We start from the raw sequence: 27,041 nt of genomic DNA, 5'->3' as shown, positions 1-27,041 counted from the left end.
TCCTTCTGCACGGGAAAGTAGAGAGACTGTGTTCAAGGTATTTTTGTTGACATCGTGTCACATAACACTCCCTCTCTCTTCCCTTGATCAGGTGCGAGAGGGAGGCAGGAAGGAGCTGGACTGGTTGGTTCTGAATGCGGCGGATCTGGACGTCCCAAAAGACGAGCTGCAGTTCGTCCTGGTCAAGGCCCCCCGGCATGGTCGCATCATAGCCCACGGTGGTGGAAGACCTGGTGGACGGTCTACCTCCATGACAACAGATGCTGCTGGAACGCCCGTAGAAGACTTCACCCTGACAGACCTGAGAAACGGTGCGTGGTTCTTTTTTGATGCAGTTGAGCCTCATTTGATGTGTAGGGCTAAACCCAGTGTGGGGGAGGGCGGGCTTCATCCAGTACTCTGTCATGAGTATAGCACCTTAAGATGGCGCTGTTCTGCTCTCAGGGCCATGATGGGGAAATGTAGCATCAAACTAGGGAACGCTTTCGTACAAACGAGTTTTCTGTACGGCCTGCGGGACGTGTCATGGTGCTCGATGACGAAAGCATATTTTGTTTAACCAGGTCTCTAAAGCGTAATTTCAACCAGGGCTGAATGATACTGGGAAAAAATCATGTGTTTTTGTGTTGTGTGATATGTTTTTTTTAAATTATAAATAATATGGGGCGGCACGGTGGCACAGTGGTTAGCGTGGTCACCTTACAGCAAGACGGTCCTGGGTTCGAGCCCCGGGGTAGTCCAACCTTGGGGGTCGTCGTCTGTGTGGAGTTTGCATGTTCTCCCCGTGTCTGCGTGGGTTTCCTCCGGGGGCTCCGGTTTCCTCCCACAGTCCAAACACATGGAGGTCAGGTGACTCACCGTACTAAATTGTCCCTAGGTGTGTGTGTGTGGGGGGGGGGGGCTGTGATGGACTGGTGGCCTGCCCAGGGTGTCTCCCCACCTACCGCCCAATGACTGCTGGGATAGGCTCGGGCATCCCCGTGACCCTGAGAGCAGGGTAGGCGGTTTGGATAATGGATGGTGTGGGGAAGCCTGGCCTGAGTGGCTAAAATGTAGGAGGCAGACTCAGAACTGTCTCCATTCAACCAGCGTGACTTATTCACAGGGTGTGGCTACATGTGAAACAACAAACAAATATGTACAAAGCAAAGGAAACCACTTAACAGTTAACACGACTTAACTGAACAAAACTCAACTCATAATAATAGAAGTTAAATTAACAGCACATGCACACATCTACACCCTGACGTCCTCCCTCCTGACAACTCCAAGGCTACTGCTTAAATCCTCCCTTGGAGTTGATCAGCAGCACCCGGGTCCAGGCTGCACCTCTGTGGCAGGGAAAGCCAACACCTGTCAACAGCTGAGGTGGATGATGGGACAAATGGTGTGTTCTCACCCACTTTGTCACAGGTGGATGGATGGATGGACCACATACACTCAGATTTAACTCTCAAAGTTCCATTTGCAGAGAGTTGGTCACTCTAACGATGATTCAGGTGATGCTAGAGAGGAAATGAGGCAGTTGTCCGGGAAGGTATTGAATCAGACTAAATTATATTATTTGTTATCTAGAATATTTTTCTTCAACATTAGTCACCTTGGTAGTTTTCGTTTTCCATCTTGCGACAATAGTTTTGGCTTTGCAGGACTGATGGGTCCAGTTTGCCATACCCTGCATTCTTTGTAGGACCGATGGGTCCAGTTCGCCGTACTCTGCATTCTTTGTAGGACTGATGGGTCCAGTTCACCGTACCCTGCATTCTTTGCAGGACTGATGGGTCCAGTTTGCCGTACCCTGCATTCTTTGTAGGACTGATGGGTCCAGTTCACCGTACCCTGCATTCTTTGCAGGACTGATGGGTCCAGTTCGCCGTACCCTGAATTCTTTGCAGGACGGATGGGTCCAGTTCACCGTACCCTGCATTCTTTGTAGGATTGATGGGTCCACTTCGCCGTACCCTGCATTCTTTGTTTGACCGATGGGTCCAGTTCGCCGTACTCTGCATTCTTTGTAGGACCGATGGGTCCAGTTCGCCGTACCCTGCATTCTTTGTAGGACCGATGGGTCCAGTTTGCCGTACCCTGCATTCTTTGCAGGACCGATGGGTCCAGTTCGCCGTACCCTCCATTCTTTGTAGGACCGATGGGTCCAGTTCGCTGTACCCTGCATTCTTTGCAGGACTGATGGGTCCAGTTCACCGTACCCTGCATTCTTTGCAGGACTGATGGGTCCAGTTTGCCGTACCCTGCATTCTTTGTAGGACTGATGGGTCCAGTTCGCCGTACCCTGCATTCTTTGCAGGACTGATGGGTCCAGTTCGCCGTACCCTGCATTCTTTGTAGGACTGATGGGTCCAGTTCGCCGTACCCTGCATTCTTTGCAGGACTGATGGGTCCAGTTCGCCGTACCCTGCATTTTTTGCAGGACTGATGGGTCCAGTTTGCCGTACCCTGCATTCTTTGTAGGACTGATGGGTCCAGTTCGCTGTACCCTGCATTCTTTGCAGGACTGATGGGTCCAGTTCGCCGTACCCTGCATTCTTTGTAGGACTTACTGGTCCAGTTCGCCGTACCCTGCATTCTTTGCAGGACTGATGGGTCCAGTTCGCCGTACCCTGCATTCTTTGCAGGACTGATGGGTCCAGTTCACCGTACCCTGCATTCTTTGCAGGACTGATGGGTCCAGTTCACCGTACCCTGCATTCTTTGCAGGACTGATGGGTCCAGTTCGCCGTACCCTGCATTCTTTGCAGGACTGATGAGTCCAGTTCGCCGTACCCTGCATTCTTTGTAGGACTGATGGGTCCAGTTCGCCGTACCCTGCATTCTTTGTAGGACTGATGAGTCCAGTTCGTCATACCCTGCATTCTTTGTAGGACTGATGAGTCCAGTTCGCCGTACCCTGCATTCTTTGTAGGACTGATGAGTCCAGTTCGCCATACCCTGCATTCTTTGTAGGACTGATGAGTCCAGTTCGCCATACCCTGCATTCTTTGCAGTGTAACTGTTGCACGTGTTTATTGCAGAGGCGATGGTAAAACAACATCTTGTTCAGTCCTGATGTGGATGAAGTCACAGGAGCTGACAAGATCACATGTGTACTGTGAATCGATGTAGAAAGCACACAGGTGTAATTTCACTCTAACTCTATACTGATCTTTTATTAAAATGCACTTAAATCCATACTCTTCCATGTGGTCCAGGGATGGAGTTGATGTATGTGCATGACGACTCTGAGGACATGAAGGACAGTTTCACCATTCAGCTGACTGACGGGAAGCACCAGCTCCATAGACAAGTGATGGTAGAAGTATTGCCGGTCAACGACGAGGAGCCAGTGGTTGTAAGGTTTGTGTTACACCATCATGAGCTGAGTGGTTTGCAGAACAACATCAGTTTATTGTGTGAAACTCGTTGCACCTTGTTCTGTTCTTCAGGAACAACGGTCTGGAGGTGGAACCAGGAGAGGCTAGGCTTATATCCAGTGTTACTCTGTTTGCCCGGGACACCGATACTCCCTCTTCAGAGGTCCTGTACATGTTTGAGAGTGTTCCCAACCAAGGAGTGCTTCAGCTTAAGGTCAGTGCAGTGCTGTTTTACATGCTCAGATGGGAACGTCACACTACATTTGTTAAAGAACTGACAATTGCAATTGCTTTGCTTTTAAGGAAATGTGTCTTAAGGGTAAACAAACTGCTACTGGTCCCGTTTCAGGTGGGCCTAGACTGGGTGACCCTGAGCGCTGGGGGAAACTGCACCCAGGAGGCTGTGGACATGAACCTGCTGCGCTACCTACACACAGGTCTACACGATGCTTCCACACAGGACTTCTTTGTTTTCTGTTTGCTGGACGGAAAGAATCGATCGCCTTCCCAGCGCTTCCACATCGCTCTCAAAGATATGGAGAAAGGTACTGAAGTTTATAATCCTCCCAGTGTTGTTCTCACTTCTTGACCATTTAAGAACTAGTACTACTACTATCTTCATCCGCTCCCGTTAGGGGGCGCCACAGCGGATCATCTGTTTCCATCTCTTCCTGTCCTCTGCATCTTCCTCTGTCACACCAGCCACCTGCATGTCCTCCCTCACCACATCCATAAACCTCCTCTTTGGTCTTCCTCTTCTCCTCTTCCCTGGCAGCTCCATATTCAGCATCCTTCTCCCAGTATACCCAGCATCTCTCCTCCACACATGTCCAAACCATCTCAATCTTGTCTCTCTTGCTTTGTCTCCAAACCGTCCAACCTGAGCTGTCCCTCTAATATACTCCTTCCTAATCCTGTCCTTCTTCATCACTCCCAATGAAAATCTTATCATCTTCATCTCTGCCACCTCCAGCTCCACCTCCTGTCTTTTCATCAGTGCCACTGTCTCCAAACCATACAACATAGCTGGTCTCACAACCATCTTGTAAACCTTCCCTTTAACTCTTGCTGGTACCCTTCTGTCACACATCACCCCTGACACTCTTCTCCACCCACTCCACCCTGCCTGCACTCTCTTCTTCACCTCTCTCCTGCACTCCCCTTTCCCCTTGGCAGTTCTGTACCATTTAAGAACGCTGGTCAGGAATAGTATAATGACAGATGGTAGGATGATATAATGGCAAGTAATGAAAATATGTTATCTCAGGTGGATAAGCATACACCTATATCTTGCTTGCTGTATTGTCGGATCAGTTCTCCATTTCTCTCAAATTTGTGTGGTTTTATGGTTGTTATCTCCAGGAAACATTGCCATTTTTGTTAAGCCAGCAAAAGTCGCTCTCGGAGATCGTGTGGTTCTGACAACAGATATGCTGCTGGCCACGGACGGCACAGACAAGCCCGAGGAACTTCTCTATGTCATCACCTCCCCACCTGCTGATGGACACATAGAATATATCAGACATCCTGGGCTGGCCATTTCCTCCTTCAGCCAGATGGACATAGCAGCAAACCTCGTGGCCTACGTACATGACAACAAAGCCACTTTACCTACCGAAACTTTTAAGTAAGGATTCCCAGCTGTTTCCAAACTTTGTTCAAGTCCTTTCACCATATGTAGATATCATATTGACAACCCAGCTATGTTTCAGTGAAACATGATGTGTAATTTTTAGTGACCTCATCGGCAGTTTATCTCGGCAGGTTTGTTGTCAGTAACATCAAGAGCAGCCGCAACGGAACGTTTGAGGTCGCAGTGGAAATGGTGGATCGTGTGTTGCCCTCGCTATCCCACAACGAAGGCCTCACGATGCCCCAGGGCTCCAGCATGACCCTCGGCCCCGAGTGTCTGACCCTGTCTGACCCAGATACTCCACCTGGTTACCTGATCTTTGTCCTACTCCACCCTCCACAATATGGCCAGTTGTTTGTCAGGGGGGTCCAGCTGACTGCCGGCTCAAACTTCAGCCAGCAGGACGTAGAGGATTTGGAGGTAACGTACAAGCATGGTGGAGGCCCGTCGCAGATCGACCGATTTGCCTTCACCGCCTCGGACAGCACGAAAAGGGGCTTTCTGCTGGATGGGCGGTTACACACGGAGCCTGTGTTCTTCACCATCCAGGTTGGTGACAAGTTCGTGATAAGGAATGTTTGACGTTCTCTTCTCCTTTACCTTTTCCTTTTTTTGGATCCCCCCCTTTTCTCCCCAATTGTACTTGGCCAATCACCCCGCTCTCCGAGCCGTCCCAGTCACTGCTTCACCCCCTCTGCCGATCCGGGGAGGGCTGCAGACTACCACATGCCTCTTCTGATACATGTGGAATCACCAGCCGCTCCTTTTCACCTGACAGTGAGGAGTTTCACCAGGGGGACGTAGTGCCTGGGAGGATCATGCTATTCCCCCCAGTTCCCCCTCCCCCCTGAACAGGCGCCCTGACCCACCAGAGGAGGCACTAGTGCAGCAACCAGGACACATACCCACATCCAGCTTCCCATTCGCAGACACAGCCAATTGTGTCTGCAAGGGATCCCGACTAAGCCAGAGGTAACACAGGGATTCGAACAGGCAATCCCCATGTTGGTAGGCAACAGAATAGACTGCTACACTACCCAGATGCCCCGGAATGTTTGATTTTCTAGTTAAGGTGACAGATATGCAGCTGAGCATGCGAGGTATAACATGTAGCAGAGGTGTAACATATAGCAGAGGTATAACATGTAGCAGAGGTGTAACATGTAGCAGAGGTGTAACATATAGCAGAGGTATAACATGTAGCAGAGGTGTAACATGTAGCAGAGGTATAACATGTAGCAGAGGTATAACATGTAGCAGAGGTGTAACATGTAGCAGAGGTATAACATGTAGCAGAGGCTTAACATGTAGCAGAGGCTTTATGACATGTAGCAGAGGTATAACATGTAGCAGAGGTGTAACATGTAGCAGAGGCTTTATGACATGTAGCAGAGGTATAACATGTAGCAGAGGTGTAACATGTAGCAGAGGTGTAACATGTAGCAGAGGTGTGACATGTAGCAGAGGTATGACATGTAGCAGAGGTGTGACATGTAGCAGAGGTGTAACATGTAGCAGAGGTATAACATGTAGCAGAGGTGTAACATGTAGCAGAGGTGTAACATGTAGCAGAGGTATAACATGTAGCAGAGGTATAACATGTAGCAGAGGTGTAACATGTAGCAGAGGTGTAACATGTAGCAGAGGTATAACATGTAGCAGAGGTATAACATGTAGCAGAGGTATAACATGTAGCAGAGGCGTGACGTGTAGCAGAGGCGTAACATGTAGCAGAGGTGTAACATGTAGCAGGGGTGTAACATGTAGCAGAGGTGTAACATGTAGCAGAGGTATGACATGTAGCAGAGGTGTAACATGTAGCAGAGGTGTAACATGTAGCAGAGGTATAACATGTAGCAGAGGTGTAACATGTAGCAGAGGTATGACATGTAGCAGAGGTATAACATGTAGCAGAGGTGTAACATGTAGCAGAGGTGTAACATGTAGCAGAGGTGTAACATGTAGTAGAGGTGTAACATGTAGCAGAGGTATGACATGTAGCAGAGGTATAACATGTAGCAGAGGTGTAACATGTAGCAGAGGTATAACATGTAGCAGAGGTATAACATGTAGCAGAGGTATGACATGTAGCAGAGGTATGACATGTAGCAGAGGTATAACATGTAGCAGAGGTGTGACATGTAGCAGAGGTATGACATGTAGCAGAGGTGTGACATGTAGCAGAGGTGTGACATGTAGCAGAGGTATAACATGTAGCAGAGGTGTGACATGTAGCAGAGGTGTAACATGTAGCAGAGGTATAACATGTAGCAGAGGTATGACATGTAGCAGAGGTATAACATGTAGCAGAGGTGTAACATGTAGCAGAGGTGTAACATGTAGCAGAGGTATAACATGTAGCAGAGGTGTAACATGTAGCAGAGGTATAACATGTAGCAGAGGTATAACATGTAGCAGAGGTGTAACATGTAGCAGAGGTATAACATGTAGCAGAGGTATAACATGTAGCAGAGGTATAACATGTAGCAGAGGTGTGACATGTAGCAGAGGTATAACATGTAGCAGAGGTGTGACATGTAGCAGAGGTATGACATGTAGCAGAGGTGTGACATGTAGCAGAGGTGTAACATGTAGCAGAGGTGTAACATGTAGCAGAGGTATGACATGTAGCAGAGGTATAACATGTAGCAGAGGTGTAACATGTAGCAGAGGTGTAACATGTAGCAGAGGTGTAACATGTAGTAGAGGTGTAACATGTAGCAGAGGTATGACATGTAGCAGAGGTATAACATGTAGCAGAGGTGTGACATGTAGCAGAGGTGTAACATGTAGCAGAGGTGTAACATGTAGCAGAGGTGTAACATGTAGCAGAGGTATAACATGTAGCAGAGGTGTAACATGTAGCAGAGGTATGACATGTAGCAGAGGTATAACATGTAGCAGAGGTGTAACATGTAGCAGAGGTGTAACATGTAACAGAGGTGTGACATGTAGCAGAGGTGTAACATGTAGCAGAGGTGTAACATGTAACAGAGGTATAACATGTAGCAGAGGTGTAACATGTAGCAGAGGTATAACATGTAGCAGAGGTATAACATGTAGCAGAGGTGTAACATGTAGCAGAGGTGTAACATGTAGCAGAGGTGTAACATGTAGCAGAGGTATAACATGTAGCAGAGGTATAACATGTAGCAGAGGCGTGACGTGTAGCAGAGGCGTAACATGTAGCAGAGGTGTAACATGTAGCAGGGGTGTAACATGTAGCAGAGGTGTAACATGTAGCAGAGGTATGACATGTAGCAGAGGTGTAACATGTAGCAGAGGTGTAACATGTAGCAGAGGTATAACATGTAGCAGAGGTATAACATGTAGCAGAGGTATGACATGTAGCAGAGGTATAACATGTAGCAGAGGTGTAACATGTAGCAGAGGTGTAACATGTAGCAGAGGTGTAACATGTAGTAGAGGTGTAACATGTAGCAGAGGTATGACATGTAGCAGAGGTATAACATGTAGCAGAGGTGTAACATGTAGCAGAGGTATAACATGTAGCAGAGGTATAACATGTAGCAGAGGTATGACATGTAGCAGAGGTATAACATGTAGCAGAGGTGTGACATGTAGCAGAGGTATGACATGTAGCAGAGGTGTGACATGTAGCAGAGGTGTGACATGTAGCAGAGGTGTGACATGTAGCAGAGGTATAACATGTAGCAGAGGTGTGACATGTAGCAGAGGTGTAACATGTAGCAGAGGTATAACATGTAGCAGAGGTATGACATGTAGCAGAGGTATAACATGTAGCAGAGGTGTAACATGTAGCAGAGGTGTAACATGTAGCAGAGGTGTAACATGTAGCAGAGGTGTAACATGTAGCAGAGGTATAACATGTAGCAGAGGTGTAACATGTAGCAGAGGTATAACATGTAGCAGAGGTATAACATGTAGCAGAGGTGTAACATGTAGCAGAGGTATAACATGTAGCAGAGGTGTAACATGTAGCAGAGGTATAACATGTAGCAGAGGTGTAACATGTAGCAGAGGTATAACATGTAGCAGAGGTGTAACATGTAGCAGAGGTATAACATGTAGCAGAGGTGTAACATGTAGCAGAGGTGTAACATGTAGCAGAGGTATAACATATAGCAGAGGTATAACATGTAACAGAGGTGTAACATGTAGCAGAGGTGTAACATGTAACAGAGGTGTAACATGTAACAGAGGTGTAACATGTAGCAGAGGTGTAACATGTAGCAGAGGTGTAACATGTAGCAGAGGTATAACATGTAGCAGAGGTGTAACATGTAACAGAGGTGTAACATGTAGCAGAGGTGTAACATGTAGCAGAGGTATAACATGTAGCAGAGGTGTAACATGTAGCAGAGGTATAACATATAGCAGAGGTATAACATGTAGCAGAGGTGTAACATGTAGCAGAGGTATAACATGTAGCAGAGGTGTAACATGTAGCAGAGGTATAACATGTAGCAGAGGTGTAACATGTAGCAGAGGTGTAACATGTAGCAGAGGTATAACATATAGCAGAGGTATAACATGTAACAGAGGTGTAACATGTAGCAGAGGTGTAACATGTAACAGAGGTGTAACATGTAACAGAGGTGTAACATGTAGCAGAGGTGTAACATGTAGCAGAGGTGTAACATGTAGCAGAGGTGTAACATGTAGCAGAGGTGTAACATGTAACAGAGGTGTAACATGTAGCAGAGGCGTAACATGTAGCAGAGGTATAACATGTAGCAGAGGTGTAACATGTAGCAGAGGTGTAACATGTAGCAGAGGTGTAACATGTAACAGAGGTGTAAGATGTAGCAGAGGCTTTATGTTCTGTCACATGTGTTGCGCAGAACAGATGCAGTGGAAGAAGTTCCCCAGTCCTCTATGATTGTATTTAAGTGTGCCTTGCATCTCAGCCTACATACCTCTGTTTCCCTACAATTAGAATATTGCTCTTACTTGGATCGACACTCATGTTTTTATTTATTTCTTATGTTATTTTTTCAATTCCTGTATGTAGTTTTGATATCCCAACCTCTTTCTCTTCTCTTATCCTGCTGTATGTATGTGTACATGTATGCTATATACATGTATAACCAACCGGGTGGGTCGATTGGACTCGTAAACAGCAAGAAGGTCCTGGGTTTCGAGCTTCAGGGTAGTCCAACCTTGGGGGTCGTCCTGGGTCGTCCTCTGTGTGGAGTTTGCATGTTCTCCCCGTGTCTGTGTGGGTTTCCTCCAGGTGCTCCGGTTTCCTCCCACAGTCCAATGACATGTAGGTCTGTACTAAATTGTCCCTAGGAATGAATGTATGTGTGTGTGTGTGTGTGTGTGTGTGTGTGTGTGTGTGTGTGTGTGTGTGTGTGTGTGTGTGTGTGTGTGACAGCCTGGCGGCCAGCCCAATGACTGCTGGGATAGGCTCCAGCATCCCGCAACCCTGGGAGCAGGATAAGCGTTTAAGATAATGGATGGATGGTTTTATGTATATATGTATACATACATACACACACACACACACACACACATACATACATACATACATACATACATACAAACACACACACACACACACACATATATATATATATACATATACACATACATATATATACACATACATATATACATACATACACACACACACACACACACATACATACATACATACATACATACATACATACATACATACATACATACATACATACATACATACATACATATACACACATATATATACACACACACACACACACACGTATAAACATATATATATATATACACACACACACACACACACACACACACATATATATATATATATATATATATATATATAAATAATCCAGTGAGTCAAGTAAATTCTTTATGAGACAGTACAAGCCTGTTTCATGCCATAAGCAATCATCAGCAAATTCAGGGGGCAGCCCGGGAACCGCCATAGCCAGGACACGAAACCGGGTCTCCCGCACCATGAGCGACTATGTTAACCAGTCGACTAAAGGGTCCGACCCCCCTTATTGGACCCTTAATTGTCTATTTTTTTTTATATATATATGCAGTGGTATCGGCTCGGTACTCGGTATTGGCAGATACAGAAGTTCGGGTATCAGAAACAGTATTGGGACGGAAAAAATGGTATTGGAACATGTCTGACCCGGAGGAAACCCACACAGACACGGGCAGAACACGCAAACGCCACTCAGAGGACGACCACACATGTTACCACACTCCATACTACACACAGTAACACAGTACCACCCACACGACCACACACAAAGCTATACACAATACTACACACATTGGCACACAAAGTATCCCACTCAGTACCACACACAGTACTACATACAACCACACACAGTATTAAACACAGGATCACACACAGTACTACACACATACACACACAAAGTACCACACTCAGGAACACACATACCACCCAATATCTCAGTATCACAAAGTACAAATGTGCCTCAGTGGGCTTTACAGCAACACAACATCCTGACCCGAGACCCTCTCATCGGATAAGGAACAACTTCCTCAAACCTTTCACAGGGAGGACCAACAGGAGGACACCTCAGGGAGGGCAACAGAGGAGGACCTCTCTCCCAAGACACACAACGTGACATGATGTGTGTTTACACAATACCACACTGAAGGAGGATAACACAATTCCTCATACGTGATCACACTTGGCCAGTGGAAGTGACTGACTGACAAATCCAACACCACCTCCATTTCCCAGCCGTCCTGTTTTACTCATAATTTGTGCATGGTTTCAGATCAAGCCCCTGGACAACGTGCCCCCGGAGGTTGTGAGACTCCACGTTCTTTGGAAGGCGGAGCGTTTAGCTGACGGCCGCTACGGGATCTTCCTGTCATCGCGGGAGCTGAAGGCGCGGGACAGCCACACCAGCGAAGAAGAGCTCGTGTTTCGCATCGTTCGCCCGCCCTACTTCGGTTACTTGGAAAACGTCACGACAGGTCGGCGAGCTGCTCAGAGTTGCCCTGATCGTTCCAGCTACACAGGGGCTGGTTCAGCAGAAGCGGCTTCAAAAATAGTCAGTTCAGTGCAAACCCATAGTCTGTTCAGTTCAGTCTGACAAGGGTTGTGAAGAGCTTGCTGGCTCCCACCCTTGGGTTTTGTTTGGCAACACATCACATAATAACAGCAGTCACACACCACCCATGCTGGCAGTGGCGCCCCCAGACATGTTTCATAGGGGGGGCAAATGGGGCCACTGAAAATCTTGGGGTGGCACACCAAAACCATGCTGCTGTTGCAGTATACTGTATAGGCTAGTGGAAAACTGTCAATATGAGAGTTAAGAAAAATATACATTATTGATTTAAATGAACAGCACCTAATGTAAAATATCAGATAGAAGCTTATTATGCATAATCAGAAGCATATTCTGCATATGCGACTCGTGGCTGGGGGGGCCAGCGAGAGGGCCAGGGATAGTATCAGGGTGGCCGTGGCAACCCCTGGCCACCCCTTGGGGGCGCCACTGCATGCTGGGCTCCACATCCCCCGATACTGAGGTGCCCTCCCACGTGCGTATGCAGAAAGACACGAGTTGATGATATCTACTACGTCTGCTTGTTGAAAGTTCCTCTGTGGCATGACGCTGTCCTTCCTATCACAGCTTGTTTAACGTCACACAAGCTTTATGCTGCTACACTCCGTGCAGATTTTGTTCAGCATTCACATCCAAGAAGTTATCAGCGCCCGTCGTGATCATGTGTCGCAGCTGTTGTAGCCCGGGAGAGGCTCCAGGAGGCCCTCCGCTCGCTGACACTCTGAGACAATGTCCTTCTCTGTGCTCTTGCAGGAGAGTTTGTGCTGCAGTGCTTCTCTCAGACGGACTTGAACAAGAGGGCTATTGTCTACATCATCAATCCCACCAGAGAGTCTCTCTCCGATAGCTTGGAGTTCAGAGTGTTCGATCCTCTAGGGAACGCTGGCCCTTCCCATACGTAAGAGGAGAAACGGTGTGGGGGGTGCCCCGCACTGATTTTATTCTGAACTGAATGAATTAGCTCATGAACTAGTCGCTCCTCTTGTTGCACAGTAATGCATTCGGTATACAGCGTGGAGCCGCTCTGATTTTCCCTGCATGCCGTGCTTGTTCCAGACTTAAACTCCACTGGTCCAGCGTGGAGCTGGCTCAGCCCGAGTACTCGGCATGCGAGGACCAGAAAACCGTCTCGCTGGACATCGTTCGAAAGGGCAACATGGCAGAATCCTCATATATCACCACCAAGGTCTGTATTTCATCGGTTGTCAAGAGTGTCGTGCAGCTGTAGGTAACGTGTGAACCTTAACCTATGACCAAGACTGGTTTTCTGCTGGAGGTCGTATAGTCACGGTTTCCATAATGACTGAAATAGCGTTGCGAAAACCGTGTAATTTATTTAGTGCGACGATGGCAAAAACAATATTTTCCCCCTGGACAATGAAGACAGCGTAATTCTTCACTTAACTGGGGTTTGGTTTGGTTTTCTTTATTCTAGATTAATGAGATTACTGCCACCGCTGGGAAAGATTTCCTGCTAGGCCCGTCCTCCCTCATCCAGTTTGACCCAGGTATGTGTGTTCATGTCTGCACTACTAGAGAAGTCTAGCATGAAGCTCTGAAGGGGTTGAAAACCAAATTCTATCACTGATATCAGTTTTTATGTGCTCAAACATTCACATTCTTAAAATGAAAATAACTCATAACTCATAACTCGTGTTTTACAAAAGTCAAACTCAGCGGGATTCAAAGCACATTAGTCAGGTATGGTCATTTATGTTTAGGTGTGTCAAAGAGGAGCTGGCAAACTGGGATTGTTCAGGACCATCTTGAGGAGGCTGAAGAGATGTTTGAGGTGGCGTTGATGTTGCCTGAAGGTGCAGTGTTGGGAGGCATCTCCAAAACTCGAGTTACAATCTGGGACTCTGGAAGCGGTAAGAGAAGTCTCAATCCCAATTCCAGAGGTGTGGACTGGAGTCACATGACTTAAGCCTCCTACAGACCGTGTGACGAAAGATGACTACACGTGGCGATGTCTTTGGTCGTGGCTCCAAAACGGTGGTCCTACGTGGCACTGTGAGACAGGTTCCCTGTGAGACGGGTTCACTGTGAGACAGGTTCTGTGAGGCGGGTTCCCTGTGAGACAGGTTCTGTGAGGCGGGTTCACAGTGAGACAGGTTCCCTGTGAGATAGGTTCACTGTGAGACAGGATCACCTTGAGACAGGTTCTGTGAGACAGGTTCACTGTGAGACAGGTTCTGTGAGACAGGTTCCCTGTGAGACAGGTTCCCTGTGAGACAGGTTCTGTGAGACAGGTTCACTGTGAGACAGGTTCCCTGTGAGACAGGTTCTGTGAGACAGGTTCACTGTGAGACAGGTTCTGTGAGACAGGTTCACTGTGAGGCAGGTTCACTGTGAGACAGGTTCACTGTGAGACAGGTTCCCTGTGAGACAGGTTCACTGTGAGATAGGTTCACTGTGAGATAGGTTCACTGTGAGACAGGTTCCCTGTGAGACAGGTTCACTGTGAGACAGGTTCACCGTGAGACAGGTTCACTGTGAGACGGGTTCAAAGACGGCCGTTATGACGGTCTTGTGACCGAAGACAACCTGGGACAAAAGTGTGACAGGGCCAGAAATGTAGGACGACCGTCTCACAGCGTGCCTGCTGCTACCAGCTGCACGTCTCCTAACAACCAATAGAAATGCAGCAGGAAGTGACGTGCTGACCAACTGGCTTCCTGCTTGGCGTCATGTTGCTCTTCCAGCGGCGTAGATTGATGACACGCTGATGCGGCGCTCGCTGATGACGTGTTTCTGGACTTGTGTGGTAGGTTGTGAGTCAGTAGTGTTGTCATGGTAGTCTACACACATCACACTTGATGTGGTACCAGGTGTATTGGACCCACATCACACAGTGTGGCCCGCAGGGACCCGACAGGACTGCTGACACCACACAGTCTGTAGGAGGCTTTACTCTCAAGTCAGACGCACGTCACACATTCGATGACTTCAGACTTGACTTCACAAAACTAATGCCAGTGACTCGTGGCTTCACTTGGACTTGAGCCTTTTGACTTGAAAGACTCGACACCTTTTCCAAGCCCCACGATGAAATGCTTCTAAAATGTGTGCGGCCATCAACTCTTCACTCTTCACACAGCCGCCTTGAATCGACCCCTAACATTCTGAAATGGCGTTACATTTGAGGAAGAGCGCATAATGACTTGTTCAGGACTTGAAACTCAAAGGTTAGGGCTTGGGACTTGACTTGGGACCTACCTGTTCTGACTTGGAACTTGTGACTTGAGTACCAAGACTTGAGACTAACTTGAGCCTTGGAAAACAATGACCCGGCCCCACCTCTGCCGGGTTCTGTTCAGGGCGAGCTTCTCGATAGCAGGGGATGCATGCTAAGTGTGTAAAATGAGCCCTGTGGGGGAGCCTGCTGCGGAAAATGAGCACTCGCAGCCAACGTGTCACTGCCCCGTCCACACGTGTAGCCCGGTTCAACGCAGCGCTTCATGTGTCCTTCACACCACAACGGCATAAGCTCTAAACAACTAACTAACTAACTAACACACAGGGCGGTGCAGGAGACAGCAGGCTGGGGAGGCTCCTTTTCTCCGGGGGAAAGAAGTGCAGTCGGAGGCCTACCCCCAGCACGGATCCATCCAGCTGGAGAAGCTCCCCCTCGTCCCAGGTTCCCAGCTCGTCTGGACTCGTGGGGATGGCCTGTCCAAGCCTGAACCAAGTCTCTCGAGAAAGAACCTCCGAGCGATGGGCAACCCCAAGACGGTAAGTGTCTGTTGTTTGGGACGGACGTTGGATTTAATCAAGTGCAGAATGGCTGATCTGGTGGGAAGGTGTTGTGGTAGACAGCAGGTCCAGATCACTAAACAGAGAGCACATGCAACAGTGAGAGACTGGCAGCTCTCTTTCAAATAGGCTTGAACTCAGTCCGCTGTGAGACGTTGCTGTTGTTTGCTAGAACACAGGATCGAACGCACGTGTCCCTGACCGCTGCAATTGTGCTGCATATATTTTGTTCAGATTTCACCTTCATCGGTTCATCGCAACGGTACCGACACTATTTACACGGTAAGACCAAAGCGCCTACTGTATTACCCATCTGATGCGTTGGTTTAGGACGACAGGAAGACATGTCCCACTGTCTTGATCTTTCCAGTACCACGGCGTCATGCAGATGCAAGTAGAGGACGACAACTCCCCGTCAAGGAAGGGGAGGAAGGCCAGTGTCCGGGTGGTCGGCAGACTCCCACAGCGGACGTCGCCAGCCGCGACAAAGGCTGAATCTGTCCCACAGCACAAGACCACCAGCTCCAGCGGGGCTGGATCGACCAGAAGACCCGTACGTTTCCGCTGTCCCTCCGTTTCATGTCATCTTCGTTCTGTCATGGCAAGTGTGTGTGTGTGTGTGTGTGTGTGGGCCTTGTGATGGACTTGCGGCCTGTCCAGGGTGTCTCCCCACCTGCCGCCCAGTTACTGCTGGGACAGCACCCCGCAACTCTATTTTGGATAAGCACTTGGATAATGGAAAATAGAAATAATAATAATTAGTATTTTTGTGAAAAAGAAAGAAAAATCTCATCTGGAAAATAAATATCCACTTTTCCTTTTTAGACAGATATTGATCAATTAATCAATCAGTCAATCGGTTTTACTGAACATGCTGAAGGAGACATATAAACAATAAAAAACAAAATCATTGGCGACATATGAGCGACGAGTAACTCAAATAATACCAATAATGTTCAAAAGGGGTAAGGAGACGTTAGTCCTACCCCCTTATACTATTCATCATGGAAAAGGAAAGTTCAATTTACAGCCACCACTGTCCATGACATCTGTTATATGTGATATATTATATATTATGGTAGTGTAACGTGCATGGATAAGTAGACACGTTGGTCCTCGGACCTTTAGTCGACTGGTTAACGTAGAGCAGGAGACACGGGTTCGCGTCCCGACTGTGCCCCGAATTCGCTACAATATTATGATACGTTATATATATTATATATTATAATATATCATATGTGATATATATTACGTGATATATGTGATATCTATGTGTAATAGTCCATGTGATAGCTATATCTGTGGACTGACAAGACCGTACCGGAGCGGTTGAGGCCCAGGTTAACAATGACCGCCATCTACCAAATCCGCTGTGGAGACCCCTGAGAAACAGGGAACAAGCCGAAAGAAGAAGAAGAAGAAGAGCATCTGTGATGTCTGTCTCAGTCGACTCAAACAAATAAACCCATTTGAACAAAAAACAAAACAAAAAAACCCCTGGTTACTGGTCCGTCTCATGGCTGGCTGCCTCCCACCAAGATGGCGCCGGCGATGGCGGCCTCGGCACAGCGCTCTCTGGTACTTCCTGTTTTTGTTTATTCTCTGTGTGTCCAGTTATTCAGACCCGCTTACTGTCATGAGAGCAGAACTGCTTAACATATAAGCTGTTAACTCCACACAGTTGTTCACCAGTTTTCACAGTTTTGGTGGAGACCTCGGTTGGAGGAACAGTGGCTCTCTGTGAGACATGGAGGAGACAGACGGGGGAATCAGACTGGCGAGGCTCCGACAGCGGGGCCTTCGATCCGTACTCCCAGCGACTCACCTGGCGACGCTCCGCTCCACGCCAACAACCTGGACGAGCTGCTGCTCCTCAACGGGACCAACAAGGACTTTGCACGTTCTACTGCCCTGTTTCACTGAGACCTGACTCAGCAAGTCCACCTCCAACAGCGGATTACACCTGCCGGGTTTCCCTCTACACCCAGCGGCTCGCGTTACGGCACTGTTGGGGAGAGCTAAAGATGGAGGAATTGGCTTCTACATAAACCAAGGTTGGTGTACAGATGTCCCAGGGTTGAGTAAATACTGCAGCCCCGACGTGGAGTCGTTGTCCACAAACTGCAAGCCATTTTATTCACCGCGGGAGTTTTCGTCCTTCGTCTTGGTGGGTGTTCACGTCCCAGCCCAGTGTGAGCGGCGCACTGCAAACCCTGGCGGACCAGATTACCGGCTTAGAACAAAAACACAGACTCACTTTTCATAATCCTCAGGGACGTTAGCAGAGCAACATTAACCCATGACCTGCCAAAACACAGACAGCATATTAATTGTCCCACCAGGGAAATTAACACACTGGACCACCGCTACACAATTCTTACCGATGCATGTCGCTCTGTCCCCCGGGCAGCTTTGGGCACTCTGATCACTGCTCGGTCCATCTTACTCCACCCTTCAGGCAGAAACTACAATCTGCAAAGCCTGTGGTTAAAACAGGGAAGGAATGGCCCAGCGAAGCAGAGCAGGAACTGCAGGACTGTTTTGACTGCACCGACTGGAGCGTATTTGAAGCGACAACCGGCAACCTGGATGAACCAACTGACACTGTGACACCTTACTTCAGCTTTTGTGAAGACGTGTGTGTGCCTGCCAAGACCTTCTGCACATACAACAATAACAAGCCGTGGTTCACAGCCAAACTAAGACAACCCTCGGCAGGCCAAGCAGGACGCCTGCAGCGGTGGGGATAGACCCTGTACAAGCAGACCAGCAATGAGCTCAAGAGAGGCTAAAAGACGCTACACTGAAAAGCTGAAAAACAGGTTTTCAACCAACGACCCTGCGTCAGTGTGGAGGGGCCTGCAAGACATCACAAACTACAGAAGACCACCCCCCATGCTGAGGCAAACAAAGACCTGGCTAACGACCTCAATGTCTTCCACTGCAGGTTTGAGAGGGACGAATTCACACCCCTCAGCCATTCCAGCCCAACGACAACAGCCCCCATCACACCTCTGGCACACCCCCCCCCATTACTCAGGCTGCACTCAAGATACATGTGGAGGATATGAGCCAGCTTTTCCAGAGACAGAAGACCAGGAAAGCTCGGGGTCCAGACCGCGTCTTCCCATGCTGTCTTAAAGCCTGTGCTGACCAACTGGCTCCAGTCTTCACGCAGATCTTCAACAGGAGCTATGTGAAGTCCCCTCCTACTTCAAATGCTTCACAATCATCCCGGTCCCAAAGAAAACCCTCTATCACAGGACTGAATGACTACAGGCCCGTCACTCTGACATCTGTGGTCATGAAGTCTTTCAAACGACTGGTGTTGGCCCACCTGAAGAATGTCATAAGACACCTGTCAGACCCCCTGTAGTTTGCCTACAGGGCAAACAAGTCAATGGATGATGCAGTAAACATGGGGGAGGGGGGGGGCTGCACTACATCCTGCAACACCTTGACTGCCCAGCAACATATGCAAGAATCCTGTTTGTGGACTTCAGCTTGGTGTTCAAAACCATCATTCCAGAAATGCTCTCCTCCAAACTCTCCCAGCTCACTGTATCCCCCCGCCATCTGTCAATGGAGCACCAGCTTCCTGGCAGGAAACCACAGGTGAGGCTAGGGAAAGTCGCTTCTGGTATACAGACAGTCAGCACTGGCGCCCCCCCCAGGGATGTGGTCTCTCTCTACACCAATGACTGCACCTCCAAGGACACATTGCTGTTAAACTACTGAAGTTTGCAGACTCATCCAGGATGGAAATGAGTCTGCATATCGGCGGGAGGTTGAGTGGCTGGTGCTCTGGTGTAGTCAGAACAACTTGGAGATGAACATACTCAAGACTGTGGGGATAAGATTGGACTTCGGGAGACACCCCTCAGGCCTCCTCCCCCTCACAATATCCAACAGCCCTGTGTCAACAATGGAGACCTTCAAGTTTCTGGGAACTACCATTTCCAAAGACCTGAAGTGGGAGACCAAAATCAACTCCATCCTCAAAAAGGCCCAGCAGAAGATGTTCTTTCTGCGGCAATTGATGAAATGTGGTCTGCCATGGGAACTGTTGAGTCAGTTCTACACCACAGTCATTGAATCTGACCTGTGCACATCCATCACAGTCCGGTTCTGAGCAGCTACAACACAGGAAAGGAACAGACTGCAGCGAACAGTAAGGACAGCAGAAACAATCATTGGAGCTCCCCTGCCCACCTTGCAGGACTTGTCCACTTTAGAGCCTGGAAATGGGTAGGCAGGATCCGCACAGAGCCCCCACACCCAGGACACAGTGTGTTTGAACTCCTACCATCTGGAAAGTGCTACAGAGCAAAGTGCACCAAAACCACCAGATGTAGGAACAGTTTTTTTCACACAGGCCATCTCTCTCATGAACACTTAACAGTGTGGTGCAGGAATAGAAATCGTCATCATCATCATCAGTTCCATAACTATGGAGGTTGTAGGAGCACAGCTGATGCCTCAGCAAGTCTCTCCCACCGTTCCCTGTCCATCGCAGCTCTCCCCGCCTCCACTACGCTCATCTGTAGCCGTTCTCCCATGTTGCTTACCCAGGTTTTTCTCGGTCTCCCCCTCTCTCCCTAGTCCCTTCTACCAGGCCTTGCAGGATGTCCTTTACAAGTGTCCTTACCCAACACTTGCAAAGGACAGGAATAGACACTTATGATGTATACATATGACACTTTGTTAATAGCCCCTCTGGTCAAGATGTCTCACCTACATGTCTGGTGTGCACTACCTCTGTAAATCAGATGTGCAATACAAATGTTTGTACAATACAAATGCATAAGTATAAATAAACATTCAACTGCTGTATACTGGTTACTGTTACTGTTGTGGTTGTGGTTGTGACATAGGTATATAATATAGTATGTAGTTGTGAGGTGGATGGTAGGTGAATATATGGTCAGGGGCGGATCTACAGGGTGGCAAGGGGTGGCAGCTGCCACCTCTGGGACACAGTCTTGCCACCCCTTTGCCACCCCAGGAAAAAATCTCTAGATCCAACACTGTATATGGTGTATACTTCTGGTACATAAGATAGTATAATGTAATAAGGTGTGAGAATGTAGCATTGTATACGGGCATGATGGGTTGTGTCTAATGTAGTAGTATCGGGTAGCATCTTGTATCTAATAGTCTACGTAATACGTCATTTAAGGCCATGCATAATTGGGTTGATATGCCCCAGATCTGAATAAATTCATGTTAATATGTACTTATATGTGCAGTACAGAATGCACAAGTAAGAATATGCGATGGTCGTTTACAATTTGTAGGAATGTTAATTTTTGCATTGTGTATTGTGCTCAGTTTATTTGGCGACAGGCATGGGTGCAAGTCCATGGCCACTGAGATGGCATCCCGCGCTTTACCTGTGCCCCTGTCCGTGGGCTTAGAGGTGGTGTCAGGTCAGGAAGGGCATCCAACGTAACATTTTGCCAAATCAGTATGCGGCTTGACAAGACCACACCGGATTGGTCAAGGCCCGGGTTAACAACGACCACCATTGGTGCTGTGCCCTCCCAGGAAACTATTAAATCCGCTGTGGCAACCCCTGAAAAACAGGGCACAAGCTGAAAGAAGAAGAGGAAGTATTGTGCTAAGTTTATACCTATTAATCCCTAAATCCCTGCAGGCTTGTCTTCTTAGACATATTCAGTGACTCTAGGCTTGCATTGTAGAATGTTCTGTCGTGTCCTTTCCTTCACTTAGTGTCCTCACCCATCAAATCCCTTTGTAATAAGTCAGCAGCTTACTTGGCTGCCAGTTAAACTTGGGTTGATTTGGTTTGATATTAAAGTGGGGTGAAGCAGTCCTTGATAAGAAGTTAGTAAGTTAGCTATATTTTGAAAGCACCCTCTAAAAGGCCCGCCTCCTCACTTCTGCCTAAGAGCCTAGTGAACGCACACATTGATTGACAGCAAGTAGGGACCAATGGAGACGCCGACTCGCCGACAAAGAACTCTCCTGATTTGCTGATGAGGAGCAAGTGCAGAGGAAACTTTGTGGACTGGATATCTCTTATCAGCACATGTACCAACTGGATCGCTGTTGGGCTTAGAAGGAGTTTGACCAAACAATATAACAAAGTTCTGAACTAAAACTGCTAGTAGCCACTTGTTGTAAATGAAGCTGAGATGTTTCTGGATGAATTCTCCGGTGGGCTTGTCTTGTCCATAGGCCACAGTGGACAACACCGTCACCAAGCCCTGTGTGCCGGAGCTCATGGGCCTCCTGCACTTCAACCAAACCAGCAGCCAGCTCCTCCACTGCAATGGAGTTTCATGGAGACCCTGGTCACCGACTGACGAGGTAGTGTTTAGTTGCAGCTGCAGAGCACAGGAGTTTGCATCACATTACATCAGCATTTTTACTTGAATAGCTGTAACATATGAATGTTAAGGCCTTTTCCTGTCACCCAGCAGATTTGTCATCGGCAAGCTTATGTAACCTTAGCAACGAAAGCTTATGTAACCTTAGCAACGAAAGCTTATTTATAACATTAGCAACAAAAAATATGCCTTTCCGGAGCAATCTTTGACAAGCCCTTTGCTTTATTCATAAACAAAAGTAAATTATGATATGATGGTGTCAGCAGACTGGAAATTGTCCTAATTTAACATAAAGTGACGATCTCATTTTTGTCTCACAGCAAGAAGGTGCTGGGTTCAAACCCCGGGGTAGTCCAACCTTGGGGGTCCTCCCAGGTCGTCCTCTGTGTGGAGTCTGCATATTCTCCCCGTGTCTGTGGTGGGGTTTCTCCGGGTGCTCCGGTTTCAGAAAGACATGCATGTTAGGGTTAATACTCCTGTCTGTGCCCCTGAGCAAGGCATGGCAAGATGAGCTGGAGTTGGTCCCCAGGTGCTGCATGGCGGCTGCCCACTGCTGCTAGCTACACAGCTGGGCTGGCTTACATGCACAGAGGAATCTGCCCATGGGATCAATAATAAAGTACATCAAGTATATCAAAATAAAACGTCAAAGATTCTCACTTAGATGAATGTTGACTTCCTGCCCTTCTCCAAATGAGGTGATGCAGTGACTGTCATCCACTGAGGAAAGCCCTTACAATTCAATAATGTGGAGATATACAAAGTGTGTCTTTGGCGATTACCAGTTCGAATCCCTCCAGTCTTTAAATGTGCATCAATTTTCTGTCCAAACCCAGATGGTGAGTGCTCAGATGTGCCACCAGGGCTGGACCTTCCATGGTGGATACTGTTACCTCCTCAGCAGGGAGAACAAGGCAACATGGAGCACCGCTAACAGGGCCTGCAGGGAGAAGTATGGCACATCTCTATAACCTGCCCCTCAGTACATGGGAAATCAATAGAATAAAATAGTATGATTCAATAGAAATATATATTATAATATATAATGATATAATATATAGAAATATATTATAATACATAATGATGTAATATATATAGAAATACATATTATAATATATAATAATATCATATATATGGCAGCACAGTGGCGCAGCGGTTAGCGCGGTCGCCTCCCAGCAAGAAGGTCCTGGGTTCGAGCCCCGGGGTAGTCCAACCTTGGGGGTCGTCCCGGGTCGTCCTCTGTGTGGAGTTTGCATGTTCTCCCCGTGTCTGCGTGGGTTTCCTCCGGGGGCTCCGGTTTCCTCCCAAAGACATGTAGGCCAGGTGACTCACCTGTACAGAATTGTCCCTAGGTGTGTGTGTGTGTGTGTGTGTGTGTGTGTGTGTGTGTGTGTGTGTGTGTGTGTGTGTGTGTGTGTGTGTGTGTGTGTGTATGTGTGTATGTATGTATGTGGGTCGGCCCTGTGTGATGGCCTGGTGGCCTGTCCAGGGTGTCTACCCACCTGCTGCCCAGTGACTGCTGGGATGGGCTCCAGCAGCCCTGAGAGCAGGATAAGTGGTTCGGATAATGGATGGACGGATGGATGGATGGATGATATGTATTATAGAAATATTGTTTCTTACTACTTTTCACTGTCCTGTGTTGCTTTTAGAAGTCTATACAATGTATCTTGATTTGATTGGGTTGTAGGCTTTATAAATTACCCCTGGATTCAATATGATGCATTTTTTCCTCTGTTGCTTCAGATACCAAGGCAACTTAGCCAGTGTCCTCTCTGAGGCCGATATGGACTGGTTGTGGGACTTCAGCGGGAGGAAACCATTTTGGATCGGTGTGTATTTCTTGAGTGATGGGAGAGATGAGATTGCGGCTTTAAAATTTGCATTCATAAGATTAGGCTGAACAGTTAGGCTGCATATAGGTTGGCGGCACAGTGGCGCAGTGGTTAGCGCCGTTGCCTCACCGCAAGAAGGTCCTGGGTTCGAACCCCGGGGTAGTCCAACCTTGGGGGTCATCGCAGGTGTCCTCTGCGTGGAGTTTGCATGTTCTCCTCGTGTCTGTGGCGGGTTTTCTCTGGGTGCTCTGGTTTCCCCCACCATCAGAAACACAGGGTTAATACTCCTGTCTGTGCCCCTGAGCAAGGCATGGTAAGACAAGCTGGAGTTGGTCCCCGGGTGCTGCATGGCGGCTGCCCACTGCTCCTAGTTACACGGCTGGGATGGGTTAAATGCAGGGCATAATTTCCCTACGGGGATTAATAAAGAGTCTCCAAATCCAAAAAAGAAAAAGGAAAGAAGTATGTCAGCTTCCAGCCGGCGGGGTTGATGGCTGTGGTAACAACATTACTCCGCTTGGCTTCCTAACTGGGAAAGGACCCAACAATTAATTAGATTTCTGTGATTATGGTCAGGCTGTAATCTCAAAGGTCGCCGCTGTTTCTGCTGCTTCTTAGGTCTGAATGACAGGGAGAGGCGAGGTCGCTGGGAGTGGGTGGGCAGAGAACCCGTAAGCTACACGAACTGGAGGAAGACCCCGCCTCGGTCGAAGATGAAGGGCAGCAAAAAGTGTGTCCTGGTGTGGAGGAGGGCCAAATGGCAGATCAGAGACTGCAAGAACAGCAAAGGGCACCACTACATGTGTTCTGTCAAGACTTGAAACGAGTGTGATGCCACACATCACATCACAACAGTGTTTCTGGAGAGAAGCAGGAGCCGCGACTGATCCTCAGGACAACTACACACCTGCTACACAACCGCCACACAACCGCCACACAACCGCCACACAACCGCCACACAACCGCCACTCACCCACAGAGGTCGATGGGACATTTACACAGCAACTATTGTACACTATTCTACTGATTATGTATACTTATCATGTACTGAACATGTATACTGATCATGTATACTGAACACGTATACTGGTCATGTATACTGATCATGTATACTGAACACATATACTGGTCATGTACTGAACATGTAAACTGATCATGTATACTTATCATGTGTACTGATCATGTACTGAACATGTATACTGATCATGTATACTGATCATGTACTGAACATTTATACTGATCATGTATACCTATCATGTATATTGATCATGTACTGGACATGTAAACTGATCATGTACACTCATCATGTGTACTGATCATGAACTGAAAATGTAAACTGATCATGTATACTTATCATGTGTACTGATCATGTACTGAACATGTAAACTGATCATGTATACTTATCATGTGTACTTATCATGTACTGAAAATGTATACTGATCATGTATACTTATCATGTATACTGATTATGCATACTGATCATGTATACTGAACATGTATACTGATTATGTGTCCTGATCATGTATACTTATTATGTATACTGATCATGTATACTGAACATGTATACTGATTATGTATCCTGATTATGTATACTGAACATGTATACTGATTATGTATCCTGATCATGTATACTGATTATGTATCCTGATCATGTATACTGATTATGTATACTGATCATGTATACTGAACATGTGTACTGATCATGTATACTGATCATGTATACTGAACATGTATCCTGATCATGTATACAGATCATGTATACTGAACATGTGTACTGATTATGTATCCTGATCATGTATACTGATTATGTATACTGAACATGTATACTGATTATGTATCCTGATCATGTATAATGAACATGTATACTGAACATGTATACTGATTATGTATACTTATCATGTATACTGAACATGTATACTGTTCAAGTTTACTGGTCATGTATACTGAACATGTATACTGGTCGTGTATACTGAACATGTATACTGATCAAGTATACTGGTCATGTATATGGATCATGTATACTGAACATGTATGCTGATCAAGTTTACTGGTCATGTATACTGAACATGTATACTGATCAAGTATACTGGTCATGTATACTGATCATATATATTGAACATGTACACTGAACATGGTGTAAAAATATCCTGCGATACGTATTATGTACCCTACTGTACTTGACACTAAATAGCCACTAAGTGTTGTTCTTCTGTCGTCTGTAATGCTGATAAGAGATTTTGATGAACAATAACAGTATTTCTACTTCATTCAGAGGGAATATATATCGACACTTTGCTGTATGATTTTTTATTTTGAGCTTTTTAGTTATTTCACGTTTTCTTATGCCATGCATTTGGTTTTTGTTATTAAAATTTGATATAAGAAAATGAGAGTACTGAACAGGATGATGTTTTGGAGTGTCAATGCTCCAGACTGAGTTTCATTCACCACACGAATGAGCTCGGGCTGGTTTGAACATGGAGGTGGGGACAAATGTGCCAAAATTAATTTAAGATCTAATCTGAGTTGTGTGTCTAAATTAAAGCTCTCACAGCCCGCCTTTATTAAATCAATGCAATGCAGTTCACTTACTTTTATACGCCGAGCTACACAATGATTGGAAGACCTTTCTTAATCTCTAGAGTGACCACGCCCCCTTTTCTCCCCAGTTGCAACCGGCCAATTATCCCCACTCTTCCGAGCCGTCCCGGTCTCTGCTCCACCCCCTCTGCTGATCCGGGGAGGGCTGCAGACTACCACATGCCTCCTCCATACATGTGGAGTCACCAGCTGCTTCTTTTCACCTGACAGTGAGGAGTTTCACCAGGGGGACGTAGCGCGTGGGAGGATCACGCTGTTCCCCCCAGTCCCCCCCCCGAACAGGCGCCCCGACCGACCAGAGGAGGCGCTGGTGCAGCGACCAGGACACATACCCACATCTGGCTTCCCACCTGCAGACACGGCCAATTGTGTCTGTAGGGACGCCCGACCAAGCCGGAGGTAACACGGGGATTCGAACCGGCGATCCCTGTGTTATCTCC

The 27,041-nt window shown here is 47.3% G+C and overlaps 1 protein-coding gene across 2 annotated transcripts in view; it reads left to right on the top strand.

The window, feature by feature from the left end:
• The window catches only part of frem1a (Fras1 related extracellular matrix 1a), a 61,496-nt gene extending 36,578 nt beyond the window's left edge, over positions 1 to 24,918 (top strand). Inside the window, exons 19-37 of one of the 2 annotated variants that reach the window (XM_056300574.1) lie at positions 92 to 311; positions 3,207 to 3,351; positions 3,441 to 3,582; positions 3,718 to 3,913; positions 4,731 to 4,995; positions 5,133 to 5,550; positions 11,757 to 11,958; positions 12,810 to 12,954; positions 13,113 to 13,242; positions 13,492 to 13,564; positions 13,778 to 13,927; positions 15,580 to 15,791; positions 16,047 to 16,094; positions 16,183 to 16,283; positions 19,686 to 19,730; positions 22,461 to 22,499; positions 23,010 to 23,117; positions 23,912 to 23,997; positions 24,619 to 24,918. In XM_056300574.1, coding sequence (XP_056156549.1) covers positions 92 to 311; positions 3,207 to 3,351; positions 3,441 to 3,582; positions 3,718 to 3,913; positions 4,731 to 4,995; positions 5,133 to 5,550; positions 11,757 to 11,958; positions 12,810 to 12,954; positions 13,113 to 13,242; positions 13,492 to 13,564; positions 13,778 to 13,927; positions 15,580 to 15,791; positions 16,047 to 16,094; positions 16,183 to 16,283; positions 19,686 to 19,730; positions 22,461 to 22,499; positions 23,010 to 23,117; positions 23,912 to 23,997; positions 24,619 to 24,821 — 2,928 coding nt within the window. In that variant the 3' untranslated portion in view covers positions 24,822 to 24,918. Of the gene's footprint in view, positions 1 to 91; positions 312 to 3,206; positions 3,352 to 3,440; positions 3,583 to 3,717; positions 3,914 to 4,730; positions 4,996 to 5,132; positions 5,551 to 11,756; positions 11,959 to 12,809; positions 12,955 to 13,112; positions 13,243 to 13,491; positions 13,565 to 13,777; positions 13,928 to 15,579; positions 15,792 to 16,046; positions 16,095 to 16,182; positions 16,340 to 19,685; positions 19,731 to 21,186; positions 21,216 to 22,013; positions 22,146 to 22,460; positions 22,500 to 23,001; positions 23,118 to 23,911; positions 23,998 to 24,618 lie in introns of both variants that reach the window. The other variant, XM_056300573.1, reaches the window with a different exon arrangement.
• Positions 24,919 to 27,041: the final 2,123 nt, after the last annotated feature.

Source organism: Lampris incognitus, chromosome 20 (genome assembly GCF_029633865.1).
Source record: "Lampris incognitus isolate fLamInc1 chromosome 20, fLamInc1.hap2, whole genome shotgun sequence".
Classification (NCBI taxonomy): Eukaryota; Metazoa; Chordata; class Actinopteri; order Lampriformes; family Lampridae; genus Lampris; species Lampris incognitus.
Note: the sequence above shows the minus strand (reverse complement) of the source record. Positions and strands in the feature narration are given on the sequence as shown.